This window comes from Dendronephthya gigantea, unplaced genomic scaffold (genome assembly GCF_004324835.1).
Source record: "Dendronephthya gigantea isolate DGI-Jeju-01 unplaced genomic scaffold, DenGig_1.0 000077F, whole genome shotgun sequence".
Taxonomy (NCBI): domain Eukaryota; kingdom Metazoa; phylum Cnidaria; class Anthozoa; order Malacalcyonacea; family Nephtheidae; genus Dendronephthya; species Dendronephthya gigantea.
This window is the reverse complement of record NW_021163087.1, coordinates 504,552-519,217: the sequence shown is the minus strand read 5'-3', so window position 1 is coordinate 519,217 and position 14,666 is coordinate 504,552. Positions and strand designations below refer to the sequence as shown.

The 14,666-nt window shown below is 36.3% G+C and overlaps 1 protein-coding gene across 1 annotated transcript; it reads right to left on the bottom strand.

The window, feature by feature from the left end:
- Positions 1 to 398: 398 nt before the first annotated feature.
- On the bottom strand, positions 399 to 13,311 carry LOC114532035. Its single transcript, XM_028553627.1, has 7 exons — positions 12,738 to 13,311; positions 6,429 to 6,481; positions 3,608 to 4,861; positions 2,548 to 2,595; positions 1,074 to 2,327; positions 747 to 794; positions 399 to 517 (listed from the first exon to the last, which is right to left on the bottom strand). Exons 1-7 carry the CDS (start codon positions 13,262 to 13,264, stop codon positions 399 to 401), a joined length of 3,303 nt encoding a protein of 1,100 aa, XP_028409428.1. The 5' UTR covers positions 13,265 to 13,311.
- Positions 13,312 to 14,666: the final 1,355 nt, after the last annotated feature.

Here is a 14,666-nt window from a genome sequence, read left to right as displayed (position 1 = left end):
ACAGATTGTAGTTTACTCAAAGAATATTGAAAAGGACTGCCATAATTATATGAGATACCATTGTATGCAATAACCGCGTTCTTATTCAACTTAAATAAAACGTTTGTTCGGTCGTGTGCAGCTACATGCCGATCTTTGCTCGTGAATAATGTCGTATGGTTTATATGAAGCTACAACGTAATGATGCCAGTGCGTAGGTTGGTAACGCTAAATATCCATCACCACCATAGGAACTGTACCGGTAGTCTAACACGTTACTGAAATGTTCTCTGTGATGAAACCAACACGCCATTTCTTTGTTTTCCATTCATTCGAAGAGACAACGGCAGATTATATTTTAAAATTCTCCTTCTTTCATATGAAAAGTTACGTTCAATGATTTAGTCACGGATTCTGTTTTAATGGTAATTCGTATCAAAATGGGCCACAATAGCTATTCCAATTTGACCACCACTCTTGGACCGATACAACGATGTAAATCCTACAACAAACTCCATTCCGTAGTTTGTCACTTTGTCTTAAACATAAAAAATCAAATCTGTTGCTAACGAAGCAATAATAAATTGGATGAAAATTAGTGTGTGAGTTGCCTGATTTAACCGTGTATTTTAGAACGAGCAAACTTAGGCTATAAGGTAAAGAGGAAAGATATTGTTGGAAAATAGTTACTTAAAAGAAACCCCGTGAGGTGAAACGAAGATACGTTTTGAAGCATATAGTATGAAAGAAATAGCACAGAATCTTACCTGTAAAAGTGGCTGTTTTGGATGCCATTTGATTCGCTTGTTCTTGCCCTAAAACAGAGAAATGTTTCAAAATATTGAGTGATTGAATCACGATTATTATTAAAAGTTCTAAAAAGAATGAAATTATGTTTATTCTTTAGAAGATTTAGACGAGGTCGAAACGTCGAGAAGTCTTTTGTTTATTGTATAGCCAGTTGTTATACCCCATAATTATTGAGAAACGATTATACGATTAAAAAAAATTGCAATTCAAAGAATCGTGAAAGCTGACCAGTTTAGTATTATTTGCCTCTAAAACTATAAAAATTACAGAGTTACAAATTATACCTGACGTATAAAAATGGTGAAGGCCAAATCCGCCAGGGTAAGCGTAAGAATCAGAGTAGTACCATCCAAACACCAACAATCCAAACTTTACTGCCGGTGAAGAATGATAAACTGTAGCAACTTTTGTTCCAGCCATACCAACCACTGTCCAAACGTAATTTGTCCCCGTTACTTTCAACCAGGTTAAATTAGACATTTGAACTTCATCAAAATACAAACCGTTCGTATAACGTTTCTCAATCGTAATTGTCACTGAACTGAAGTAAGTTGAAGCATAACTTGCCATAACACGATAATATGGTAAAAACTGTTTAATCGAAGGAAGCACTATCATTGAAGGGTCAGCATATCTTCCACCAATGGTTTTCCCAATAATGTATTGTACGACTTGACAACGTTTACTGCAGTTAATAAACGACGTTAGATTTTTATCCAATATCAGTTCTGTGTATGTACCAGGAGACAAGAGTTTGCTCCCGTATGCATTTTTAACAACTGTATTGTTTTCAAATGCAAAAACTCTAAAAATATCTCCTTTATGATGACTCATTGATCCGACAGTTGTTAATATATATTGTTTTCCCCACTGGGTGACTGGTAAAAGCAATGTCGCTAATTTATCAGAGTTTCCAGAACCAGGTCTTTTTAAGTCAACGCTGGAGATAACAGTTATTGGTTTAGAAGCGAATATCATAGATCCGGATACGTCTGATACACTCTCTAATTGAACAGATTGTAGTTTACTCAAAGAAATATGAAAAGGACTGCCATAATTATATGAGATACCATTGTATGCAATAACCGCGTTCTTATTCAACTTAAATAAAACGTTTGTTCGGTCGTGTGCAGCTACAATGCCGATCTTTGCTCGTGAATAATAGTCGTATGGTTTATATGAAGCAACAACGTAAATGATGCCCAGTGCGTAGGTTGGTAACGCTAAATATCCATCACCACCATAGGAACTGTACCGGTAGTCTAAACACGTTACTGAAATGTTCTCTGTTGATGAAACCAACACGCCATTTCTTTGTTTTCCATTCATTCGAAGAGACAACGGCAGATTATATTTTAAAAATTCTCCTTCTTTCATATGAAAAGTTACGTTCAATGATTTAGTCACGGATTCTGTTTTAATGGTAATGTTCGTATCAAAATGGGCCACAATAGCTATTCCAATTTGACCACCACTCTTGGACCGATACAACGATGTAAATCCTACAACAAACTCCATTCCGTAGTTTGTCACTTTGTCTAGATATTAGAAATGAACCTTTTTCTGACGAATCAATAATAAATTGGATGAAACATATTGGGTATGTTGCCTGTATGATTTATTAATTGACAAGGTGTTGATTTGGCGAGCTATGGAACTCAAGTGATCAGATCATGACGAAACACTTACTGGAATGAACAGACGAAGGTTAGTTGTTCTAAATATAGCATGCATAAGAATAACTGACATGCAACTTACCTCGAAAATTGACGATTTTTGGTGCACGTTGATTTGCTTGTTTTTGACCTGAAACAGGAAATTGTTAAAATCTTTCGATGACTTAATAAAACTATACTCTTTGATAGAAGAAATGTTTCTAAGGTTTCAGGAAATATATAATTAACACGGGCATGATGCACGGGTACAGCATTTTTCATAATAAATCACTAACTCTCATCTGATAATGGATAAATATCAAATTGGAAATTTTTATCATTGTCTTGTTCCAAAGTAGGAGACAGTGGATTGATCCTTGCATACTTATAAATCATGTGACACCTCAATTCCAAGGTAAGGAAAACCATGCAGGAAATGCGTATAACTCACTGTTCACAATAGACCTTTCTTATAACGACGTCAAACGCGGAAAGTCTGATGATACACGGAATTTGATTCGCTCAACAAAACTATCGAGCTAATCAAACTTCGTGAGAGATCAGACTTTCCGCGTTTGACGTCATTATGAAAAATGTCTATTGGAACTCCAAAATGTTAACCATGCATATTTCACTAAAATATGTTCTTCTTAACGACCTAATATCTCAGCAATTGAATAATGGCTTTGCGGTATTGGAGGCCAGTTGTACCTGAAAGGGATTCATGTACCGACTTTTTTGGACGAATAGGTTTTTCTGATGAATGGGTAATATAATAAGTTTTTGCACGAAACAATATTTTTAAATAATCGCACATGATTATCAAAGTAAAAATATACCCGAAAATATCCAGGTAGCATCTTCAAATAACGTTGCTGATCTGACGTTCCTCATTACGGGCTATTGTTAGCCCACAATCGGGCGTCTCTTTGGCAACGTAATGTTGTTTGATTTTTTTAACCATTTTCATCACGTGTCTTGCCCACATACAAAACATGTGTTCTCCGCTATTTGTTTTCATACTAACTCTTCGGACGAAGGCCCTCAGGTCGAAACGTCGAGAAGCGTTTTATCTATTTTATATAGGCAGTTGTTATACCACATTTGATGCTATAAGTATACACGACTTACATAATTATTGGCTCGCTTGTTATCATACTTACCAATATTTGATAGAGCAAAACCTCCGGGATAAGCGTACGAGACAGCGCTATTAAAACCATAGACGAGAAGACCAAACTTCACCGCGGAAGAAGAATGGAAGATAGTCACAGTATTTGAGCCTGCTGTGTTAACAACAGTCCAGACATATTGCGTTCCTTCAATAGTCTTCCACTGAACGCCATTGAGTTTTATGCCATTCATATATAGACCTTCTTTGTATATTCCTTGAATCATTACAGTGATTGAATCATGATATTGCCTGCTGTTAGGAAGTACTGCTTGGTAATACGAAAGAAACTGGTTTTCTGACGGGAGAACAATCATTGAAGGGTCTGCATATTTTCCGCCAATCGCTTCCCCTCTAATGTATTGCATAACTTGACATGGTTTATTACACTTCACGAAAGACGTTAAGTTTTGTCCCAGCTTCAATTCTGTATATGCGCCAGTTAACAAAACCTCGCTCTTATAAGCATTTTCGACAACTGTATTATTTTCAAACGCAAAAATTCTGAAAATATCTCCTTGCTGTTTATTTAGTGATCCGACAGTTGTCAATATGTATTGTTTTCCCCACTGAGTTACGGGTAAAAGAAATGATTCTAGCAAGTCATGGGATGTTTTGGAACCAGAGGGTAGCGCTCGGTCGACACCAGATACTACAGCAACTAGTTTGCTTGCGATAATAATTGTTCCAGACATGTCCGATGTGCAGGAAAGATGAAGAGCTTCAAGCCTTTCCAAAGTTACAAAGAGCGATAAGCCTTTATCGTACGAGAGCCCATGATAATTTATTACCACATTTTTTGCGGGTATAATAAGAACACCATTTTTGTCGTGAGCAGATATTATAGCAAGGTTTGAACGGGCGTAAGAGGTATAAGGTGGATAGGAAGCAGCAACGTAAACCAGCCCCAAGGTGTTTGTTGGTAGTGCCAGGTAGCCATCTGCTGAAGAGGAGTAGTGGTCTAAACATACGACAGAAATGTTTCTCGTCGACTTAATCTCAATGCCGTTCATTTGCTTCTTCGTGCCCGCCATTCGCAAGGATACTGGCAGTTTCTTCTCCAGTATTTCTCCTCCTCTTATAAAGATTGTGTCGTTCATCGGTGAACCTGATTTGTTGTTAAATATGGTCACATTTGTGTCTTCTGTTGCTCGTATTGATAAACCAATGTAACCAAGCGCTTGGTAGCTTGAATATTGAGCAGTGAACCCAACTACGAAATGCCTTCCATAATTGTTCAGAGCTCCTAAGTGAATAAAAAATATCTGAGCTCTCAAACTCCTTAAAAATTACAATGAAATGGGGAAAATACGGTCGTATATATGAATAACATACAAAATAATAGTGTGGCATGTGAGCCAGTAAGTAGGGATCATTAACTCGAACAGTGAGGGGTACCTAGGGTTGAGTGCCTTGGGAAAAGACTAATAAAATATGAAAGAAACTGTTTTTATATCTATCTGTTCTACATTTAAAAGGATGAAAATAGTTTAATATTATTGTTATTATTTTGCATAATGCCAAGTGAAAATGCATAATATACATCCCTTTGAGTAAAAATTAAAACTATAAATAGCATAATGGTATTGTTGTGTGACTTTTAAAATCATGTGGAGACAATAAGCTAGTGTGTTCATTATTTTAGTTGGCATGCAAATTTTTAATTGAATAGTGATATCTATTCAAAATATAATGAAAATGCAACAGAAAATATGTTATATAGGAATAACATTGCTCAAGAAACTAGCTGTTCTGTGTATATTATTTTCATTTTGCTTTCTATGTTTCCTATGTTTTATATAATACATTATACACATGTATAATTGTGATAAGATCCAAATAAATATAAATTGTAGTATTTACAGTTTTGTTACTTTTGTGCGTTACTTTGGAGGAACTGGGGAGTAGGAGAACAGGGGAACAGAGCCACAGGAGAATGGGGGAGCTGGGTAGCAGGAGAACTGGGTAGCAGGAGAACTGGGGATCAGAGTCACAGAGGAATTCTCCTTTTCTCCCCACTCCCCATCCCTGGTTCCCTCATTCTCTTGTTCCTCTGTTCTCCTGTTTCTATCCATCGCTCCCCATCTCCCCTGCTCCCCAGTTCCTCCATCCCCCTGCTCTCCACCCCCCCCGTTACCCAGTTCTCCCACTCCGCAGTTCCTCCATTCCTCTCTTCCCCATTCCTCCCACTCCCCAGTTCCTCCATTCCCCAGTTCTCCTGCTCCCGAGTTCCCCGATTCCCCCCTTTTAAAGATAGCCCCGTCCTTTTTGCTTGTATGTAATCGTCTGTTACTTCGTACGCAATCGTTTGTTATTAGTCGTCTTTTACTCGTATACGTTCGTGTGTTCCTCGTATCACAGTATGCAGTCGTATGTTCGTTTCCGTCGCGGGTTCGTTTCCCACGGTGGTCAAGCTAAGTCACCGGTTGGTGACTCAGAGTAGCATGATCACAATATTTATTTCATATACACCTGAGTCTTATGCATGATTATTATGCTTAATTGTTGCCTTTTCTTATTATTATTCGAATAATTACTTCAAATCTATCATTTAATCCTAAGCTATATTAAAAAATCTCGACTCTTGCAGGCTTTGGGCACAGCGGAGCCGAATTCCATTGCATAGATAAACAGTCATGCACAAAAACACATGTATAGCAGACTGTATTTAGCGACGAAAGAAAATATAACGTTTAGACTTTACTACGATTTGTTAGAAAGCATGCACATGTGGTATTCGAATTAGTCCAAATACATTCCTATAGATATGCAAGCACTATCCTAAACCAAATATCGATATCTCAACAGCCTACCTTCGGCTTCCCATTCACGATGTAAATTCCCCAAACATAACGGAATGAGAAAACTACAAATAAATGCGAACCACTTGGAAGTAAACATAAACATTGTTTTCACAGAGGTTTGTTGTGTACAAAATAACGCTACAAATAACCTCCGTTTGGTGTTATTTAGTACGCGAAGACTTTAATTTGGAAACATCAGTGTATTACAACATATTTATTATGTTATACAAGGTGCACACAAAATTGGCTGAGCGTTTAATTATATATTACTATATTCTTTTGAATTCATCTGACAATGACAAATCACAATAGTTATGGTCGATTTCAAAGACTAGTCTTACGTAAACACTCCATGGGGTACAGTTCATCTATGTTGTTTGGTAAAAAACAGGTTCGACGTCTGCATGTTTAATGTTTCACACAAGAAAAAAACAAAAAAAGCTTAATTAGATAACTTTCCCCGCAGAATATGCACAAATGTTAATTACTTATGTAGTCAAAGAATTTTATGCTCGTTCGGCAAAAACGAACAAGAATATAGCTACCGACAACGGGAGACAACAGAAATACAGAATAGTCTATTGTGCACCGAATAAATCACAGCAAACAATATGCATATGAAATGATGATTGAATAGCTAAATGGTATTTTCGCACACTTAACGCTTTAAAATAGTAATACGTCATGTATTTTAGTAACGGTACTGACAGTGGAAGTACATCTTAACCTCCCTAATATCATTAACGCCACGGAAGAATCGTTTAATACTCGTGCCAAGAGGTTTGCCTTTGTCATCTAACTTAAATAGCGGCTATATTTACATGAAAAACTCTAATCACATCCTAAAAACTATGCAGAAAATGACAATATAATAGAGTAAATAATTTTATAATTCAGTACATCGCCTACCTATCCACTTCTATTTTCAGCCCCAAAACGGTACTCAATGAACACCAAATATTAGCATAGCATGACTAAATTGTCGCGCTGGCTACGCCACTGAGCGCTAGCCTTGGTATTTAGTCCCAACGTCATGCAATGTGGTTGTCATTTGTTGCGAGTTGTATAGTAAACTGGTTAAACCGTACCAACTTCGCCATCTTTAACACGCATATAAATTATGTTGCCAAGCCTGTTGCAACACTGTTGGACGATTTAACACAAAATGATGTGACCGTTTGACCAAGGCTTTAAACAACATTGAGTTCATTCTATAATTGTTACGGTATGCAGTTGCAATGTTACTATATGCTTAATTGTTGACTTTTGTTATTATTTGAATAATCCGTTTACAAAAGTCATAGCTCTAATTAAATGTTCAGGCTCTCCGAAATATTACCTAGCCCTTGATAAATATAGTGTACTTTAAATCTATTATTTCATCCTTAACTATTTAAAAAAAAAGTCGACTCTTGCAGGTTTTCGGCACTGCTGGGCCGCGAATTCCATTGTTTAGTCTTTAGATATCAACAATCACGCACATTTAGACCATAGCAGACTGCGTTTGGCGACGAATTAAACTGATATAACGTTTCGACTTTATTTGTTAGAAAGCACATATATATTATACTCGAATTAGTTCTATCCTAAACTGTCCTAAACCAAATATCGATATCTCAACAGCCTACCTTCGGCTTCCCATTCGCGATGTAAATTCCCCAAACATAACGGAATGAGAAAGCTACAAATAAATGCGAACCACTTGGAAGTAAACATAAACATTGTATACACAGAGATTTGTTGTGTACAAAATAACGCTACATGCATGCATATAACCTCCGTTTGGTGTTATTTAGTACGCGAACACTTTAATTTAGAATCATCAATGTATTACAACATATCTATCATGTTATACAAGGTGCATGCACACAAAATTGGCTGAACGGTCAATTACACATTCTTTTGAATTCTTATCTGACAAGCCCTTGAAATCACAATGGATATTGTCGACTTCAAAGACTATCTTATGTAAGCACTCTATGGGGAACAGTTTATCTACATTGTTGGGTAAATAGCACGTTAAATGTTTAATGTATTCACACAAGAAAAAACCGAAAAAGGCAGAGCCGTAGCCAGAAGCTTAATAGATGACTTTCAACGTAGCACGAGAACGAACGAATATCTTGTGGAAATTTATCAGCTAAAATGTTCTCGTTCCCTTTACAGTTTTTTCCTTTTAGGTGGAAATAATTTGGGTTATCCAGGTCTCTACATATTTTATGAAATAGAATCTTGTCCTTTTCCTCGATCACATCAATTATTTGGACACATTTTGTTGTGTACCATGTTTGTATATGCTCGCCTTAGAAATTGATCAATCCGTTCTTGGTATTTCTTCCCAAGTGTGGAACCCCACATTTCAATTCCATAAGAAAACGGAGACATAATAAAAGCGTCAATTATAAAAACTTGTAACCAAAAAAAATTGCACTGTCGTTACACATAATTGCACTGCTACTTGGGTTTAACTGCACTGTAATCAACCAGAGTCGAGAAACATTTGCCTTGATTATTAATATTATGTATGTACGCAGTATTATAGTGTTACATGGTCTCGATTGTTTTATTCAGCCGCGATTTTTCAGCAGCAAAGACAAGTTTATGAGATCTGAGTGATTGTGTCACATTGGACGAGAGTAGAGAAGGGTCATTATGAGCAATGGCTTTAGTTACAGCATTCATAAGAAAGAAATCAGCACCACCATGTCCTCTGATACGACACTGAGGTGCAACTTGATCTGGAAATATTTCATTCTTTTCTTCTGTCGCAAACAAGACCACCTGAATGGCACGATGTGAGCTTCCATCCCAGCGCAACTCACCATGGCTACCACATACTCTTGTCTCACGTCTCATGTCACTGGTGAAAGCATTCATGGTCATCACAGCTGTTGCACCACTGTCAAACTCCATATTCACCATTTGGTGGTCGCAAACGTCATTATCACAGGAATAAACACAGCGACCATATGGACCTGCATAGATAAAGATCATGTCAATACAATCTGGGTATAAAAATCAACCAATCGGAAGCCAGATCTTCGACAAAACTGAATTATCATTTCCTTCATAATTTTTATTTATACATTTATAAACAAAAAATCTTTCCTTTTTGTGTAACAGATTCCGAAAAAAAGTGAAAAATAAAGAAATAACTTCTAAAATCCTTTTCTTTATTGTGAAAATTGGTGTACCTGTTTCCAATGCTTCCCTCAAAGCCGTTGCATAACCTCCAGGATGATCTTCTACATCACAAACCACTGACATTGGCCATGTTGGAGAATCATTAAAACCTTGTAAATATATCTTCTGTACAGAATATGGACAATCTTTCTCAACTGGACATTCAAGACATCTTGATGCAGCACCTTCAGGTTTCTGGGATTCTTTAAAGTGGTAAACATTTCCAAAAGACTGGATATTTGTACACTTGCGATCACCCATCCAGTACATAATCAGATCTATATCGTGGCAACACTTCGCCATCAAAGAGAATGTACTGCTCTCAGTATTACGCCAGTTTCCTCGAACAAAACTGTGGGCAAAGTGCCAGTATAAAATATTCTCGTTGTGGTTAATTGTAACAATTTCTCCCAGCATTCCACTGGCAATAATTTCCCGAATTTTAACACATGGTGGTGCGTATCTATTAAACACAAAATCTTTGTCATCGAGTACTTACAAAGTTATTGTAACTGTCTGACAGCTAAGTTACTATTAAATGAACTCCCAAGATATTAAAATCAGTTGTTCCAAAATGAGCCGATTTCTCATTAAACCTATCTTTCCAAACATATTTTTCCTAAAATCCTGTCATCATCAGAACAATTTAATGAAAAGATTGCTGTAGCTTAATTATCAGCTATTGAAATTGACAATGTGAATGAATATGACATATTATATGATAAATGATGTAAATCAGTACACCAGCGAGAAATGTATGCATTTTTATACAAATTTCTAGCTAGAAATCCATTTTTAATCATTAGATAATAACGAGGATGCAAAATGTCGAATATAAAAACCCCGCAAATTTAAAGGGTGATTATTTATTGTATTATAAATCTCAATATATAAGGTGTAGGTGTTTAACCAGTTAGAGTAGTGTAGTTAATATATACGTTCTGAAAGTTACATGTACACTATACTATACGCTTGGTTTATATTTCACTTAACTCTGATTGGTCACACAAGTCACTCAACTACCACTAAACTCTGATTGGTTGATTTAGGTGAATGCAGTTAATCCCAAAGAGGAGTTGAAATTGCACTTTGGAAAAAGCCAAAGTTTAAAAATACTCTCATACGTCTTGTGAATGGTGAACCTGCATCTTATGAATTTTTAAATATGTTTTTCTATTGACCTTGACAACTAAACTATTTACATCGAAATATTTCAGCTCAATCGTTCAATAAATAGACATTTTTGTTTTTCATTTTTTCCTCATCCACTAAGCTAAATGCCGTACAAACAACCTTCCCCAGTATGTTAAAACCAGGTAAACAAATTTTGACGTATCATATATCAGTTATTTCCTCGAAAAATGCCACTAAAAACAGCAAACATGGCTGGGAAGTTTTCATTTTTTGAAAAAAAAAGTTGTAATTGCAATTCAAACAATGGCATTTCACTTAAACATTTCTTTTTATCATCATCTAATGAAAAATAAAAGTGTGTGAGCACTCCTCTATAAAAAAACGATATTCAAAATTTTGATAAGGATCTGGGTTTGTCTTTTTGGAATTAATTAAACTAAAGTGGTTGATTATGATTTAAAAACTGGGCTAAATGTAGTTTTATACAGTCTCTAGGTGGGTTAGCAGGTCCATGCTGTGAGCCCCCAGAATTATAAAATGTAGTCAGCTTTTGAACTACTCACAATTAAGTGTATATTTATCCATGATTGAAGAATACAAAATATGAATTGTGGAAGTTAACTGACATGTATGATAAATTTTAGTAACTGAAATTGCACTATTCACCAAGTATTAAATTGTTTTTATAAAAATGTAATAATTATATTGAAGTTCAATAAATTGTATATTTTGATTATATATTAAACATGTCCAATAAGTAATAGAACAAATTAAATTTCGTACTGCCCATTAAATTACACAAGTATTGTGTATTACAGTCTGTATTAATTGTGGGAAGTTGAGTGGTTAACCACTTAACCACTATGATTTTGCCATTAATCGCACTCCTATATTCTATTACCATTGTTAATTGTGTGTATACCGGTACTAAAAATTAAATATCTTGCCTTTCATATATATCACTGCAAGTATGTGGGGAAAAAGGGAAAATGGCATTTGGTTTGACTTAATGGCATTTGGTACATATTTTGTGGTTATAATGTGGTTATTTCAGATCAGTTGGAGGTAAACTTTAATTGCCAAGATATTTTTTAAAACTTGTATGAACTAAATTTGCGCAAAGAAAGAATCTTGTTTTCCTCTCAACAAAACCCAGGAAACTGCATATTTGTAGGGGATTCTCTATTACCTCTACTAATGTTGAAATGTAATATTGTATACTTGAGGTAGGTTTGTTCTATATAGGTCTATGGTTAAATTTGCTGTTAGGAACAATTTCATTGGGAAATATAGATTAAGCCACTAAGCTGTAGACATTTATATAACCATCTATAGATTGGTCCCCAATGACTAAATGAAACTGAAAACTGACTTCACCATGAACAAATACCATTTTTACTTTCAGAATTTACTAAACTGTTAGCAAATTTTGGAAATGGTTGGGCTGGATATCTTACTCTCATTCCCTAACCCCATTTTAGCATTAAGTATATAATATACAATATAACTCAAGGTTTTAGTATAAATAATATATAGTTTTTACCACCACTTCACCCTGCCATAATTGTGTCATTCTGGAACTGTTTTCCGGCCACCCAAAGGTAGGTTATGTTCGCAAAAAATTAATTGGTTCTGTACTGACAAATATTTTATACACTAATTGGTGATTTAATATTAATGCAATATTTATATATATGAATTGCAGAACAAGTTGCAACTTATATGTATGTCAAGCAAATTTTTTATGGCATCAAGTGCTTTTGGAGCAGTCAAATGCTTTATGAAGAGGTTTAAATTAACTTACAGGTATTATGAGGTATATTTATCTAAATGTTAGCTCTTTGAATTTTTCTATTAAGAATTGGGAAGAGGCAGGGGCAATTTAAAGGCAGGTGGAAAATCTTTGGAACAAGAAGGCTATTGTGACAAGCTCAATATGCTTCAGCTGTTTGTTGAAATATACAAGCTAGATAAAAAAAAAAGTGAAATACAAAATTATACCTCATGACATGTCCCACAGCAGCCATGACATTGTTTCTCTCACAAGCATCTGCAATCTCCTCACAATCTTCTTCTTCGACTGCCATTGGCTTCTCCAGTAGCAAATGATATCCTTTATTAGCAAACGCAATGGCTGGGTCTTTATGCATATTATCTTGAGTTGTAATGATAGCAAAATCAGCTATTTTATCCAATATTGCTAATTTACTCCAGTCATCTAGTGCGCGCTCATCTGGAATGCCATGGAGCCGCTGTATTTTTTCTCTTCTGTGTTTCTCTGGCTCAGCAACTCCAACAATGTTGAGGCGAGATGGAAAATCCAGAGCAAAGTTTGCATAATTTTGTCCACGATTGCCCACACCAACAACAACAGCGGTCACAAGACGTGGTAATTCACCATCCTTTTTTGACCATAATTCATCTAGTGTTTGATTTGTATTACTGTTGGTTTGACCTGGTATTGTTGCTTTAGCATGTGGTTCATTTTCTACTGTGGCTGAGCTGGGCTTATTCAAGTTATTACCCATCTCACTGCGCTACATTCCAACTCTCATCTACTATCAGCACAGGCACACTCTCTGGGCCACAGGATATTAATGTGTCTAGATCAAAACTAAACGCGCGTGTATCCCACGTTAAAATCGCCTCGCGCGCTCGCTGTGAAGACGGATTAGCCTTTCTCACGATGACGAATATGCTGCCATTTTTGGGGGTACTTTTTTCAAAAACCGTGAGCGTAAGACTTGGTAACGGCGACTGTCTTTAGTTTTAGGCTGAATTTATTCTTGAAATGGTCTGTTTATTCTAGAGAAATTGCTTTTGATGTTTAAACATAATTTTTAAACCCATTTCAGAAAATTGAAAGTACCCCAAAACGTCATCGCGAGAAAGGCTAATTGACTGGTCTTCAATGAGTTCAATCGAGGGATCAGTGTATTACAACTGTTTATTACCCCGGCAAGACCTTTTACCACCGTTCAAATTCAAATTCACCCTTTCGATAATCTAGTCAATATAGGTGTAGGAGTTAGTACGTGCATGAAGGAGTCAGTACGACAGATATTACATCTACAGAAGATGATTAATTGTCAGTGTTATTGATAAAGCGTAACAAAACTTGGCTTTCTTGGCTGCTGCGACTTTCACTGTACACTAGGGAATTTACGGATCTGCCGGACGCAGTTAGCTCGACATCGCTATATAGTCAATTATTTTGCTTGAAATATGGTTCAGGAAATTAATTATGCTGGCAGGACTGGACTTTGAAATAATCATACAAACGTTTTGATTTTGCAAAGAACCTCCGAAACGTTGCTGATATTGCAGTTTCATTTAATCATGGGGCAGAAATTACGCATACCTATTCTCTTGCCTAATTTTTGGAGTTTCTTTTTTTTGCAAGTGCGTCGTCAAGCTGGCAGCGTCGTGAATCGTAAACTCCCTATACTATCTAGCGTTCGAAGTCGGTGATATCTTTTTTCTGTCTGGGCTTGAAAGTTATCGTTGAGAATCAATCCGGTTTTCGCCTAAATCACTCGACAGAGACTAGTTTCCTAAATTCAGTAGTCATCTACATACACAACATGGATAAAGGGATAATTATTAAGGCCTGATTCTCGCTAGCTCCTAAGAATCGGGTATCTATTGTATTAGTTTCCGACAGACAAAGGATTCTGCGCACTAGTGATCCCAGACAAAGGGAATCCCGGATTCTTACGACAAGTGTGAACCAGGCTTCTCGGAGTAGTTGTATTTCTAGACCTTAAAAGGCATTCGATACAGTCGACTTGAACGCTGTGGAGTAAGAGGAACTCCACTTGAATGGTTCAAATTTTCAATTCCCAATTTCAATGACTCTTCTATAATTGTGCTCTGGATCCTTGCATGTACCGCAGTCTCCCTTTCTTGCAACCCACCCCGTGGCAACTA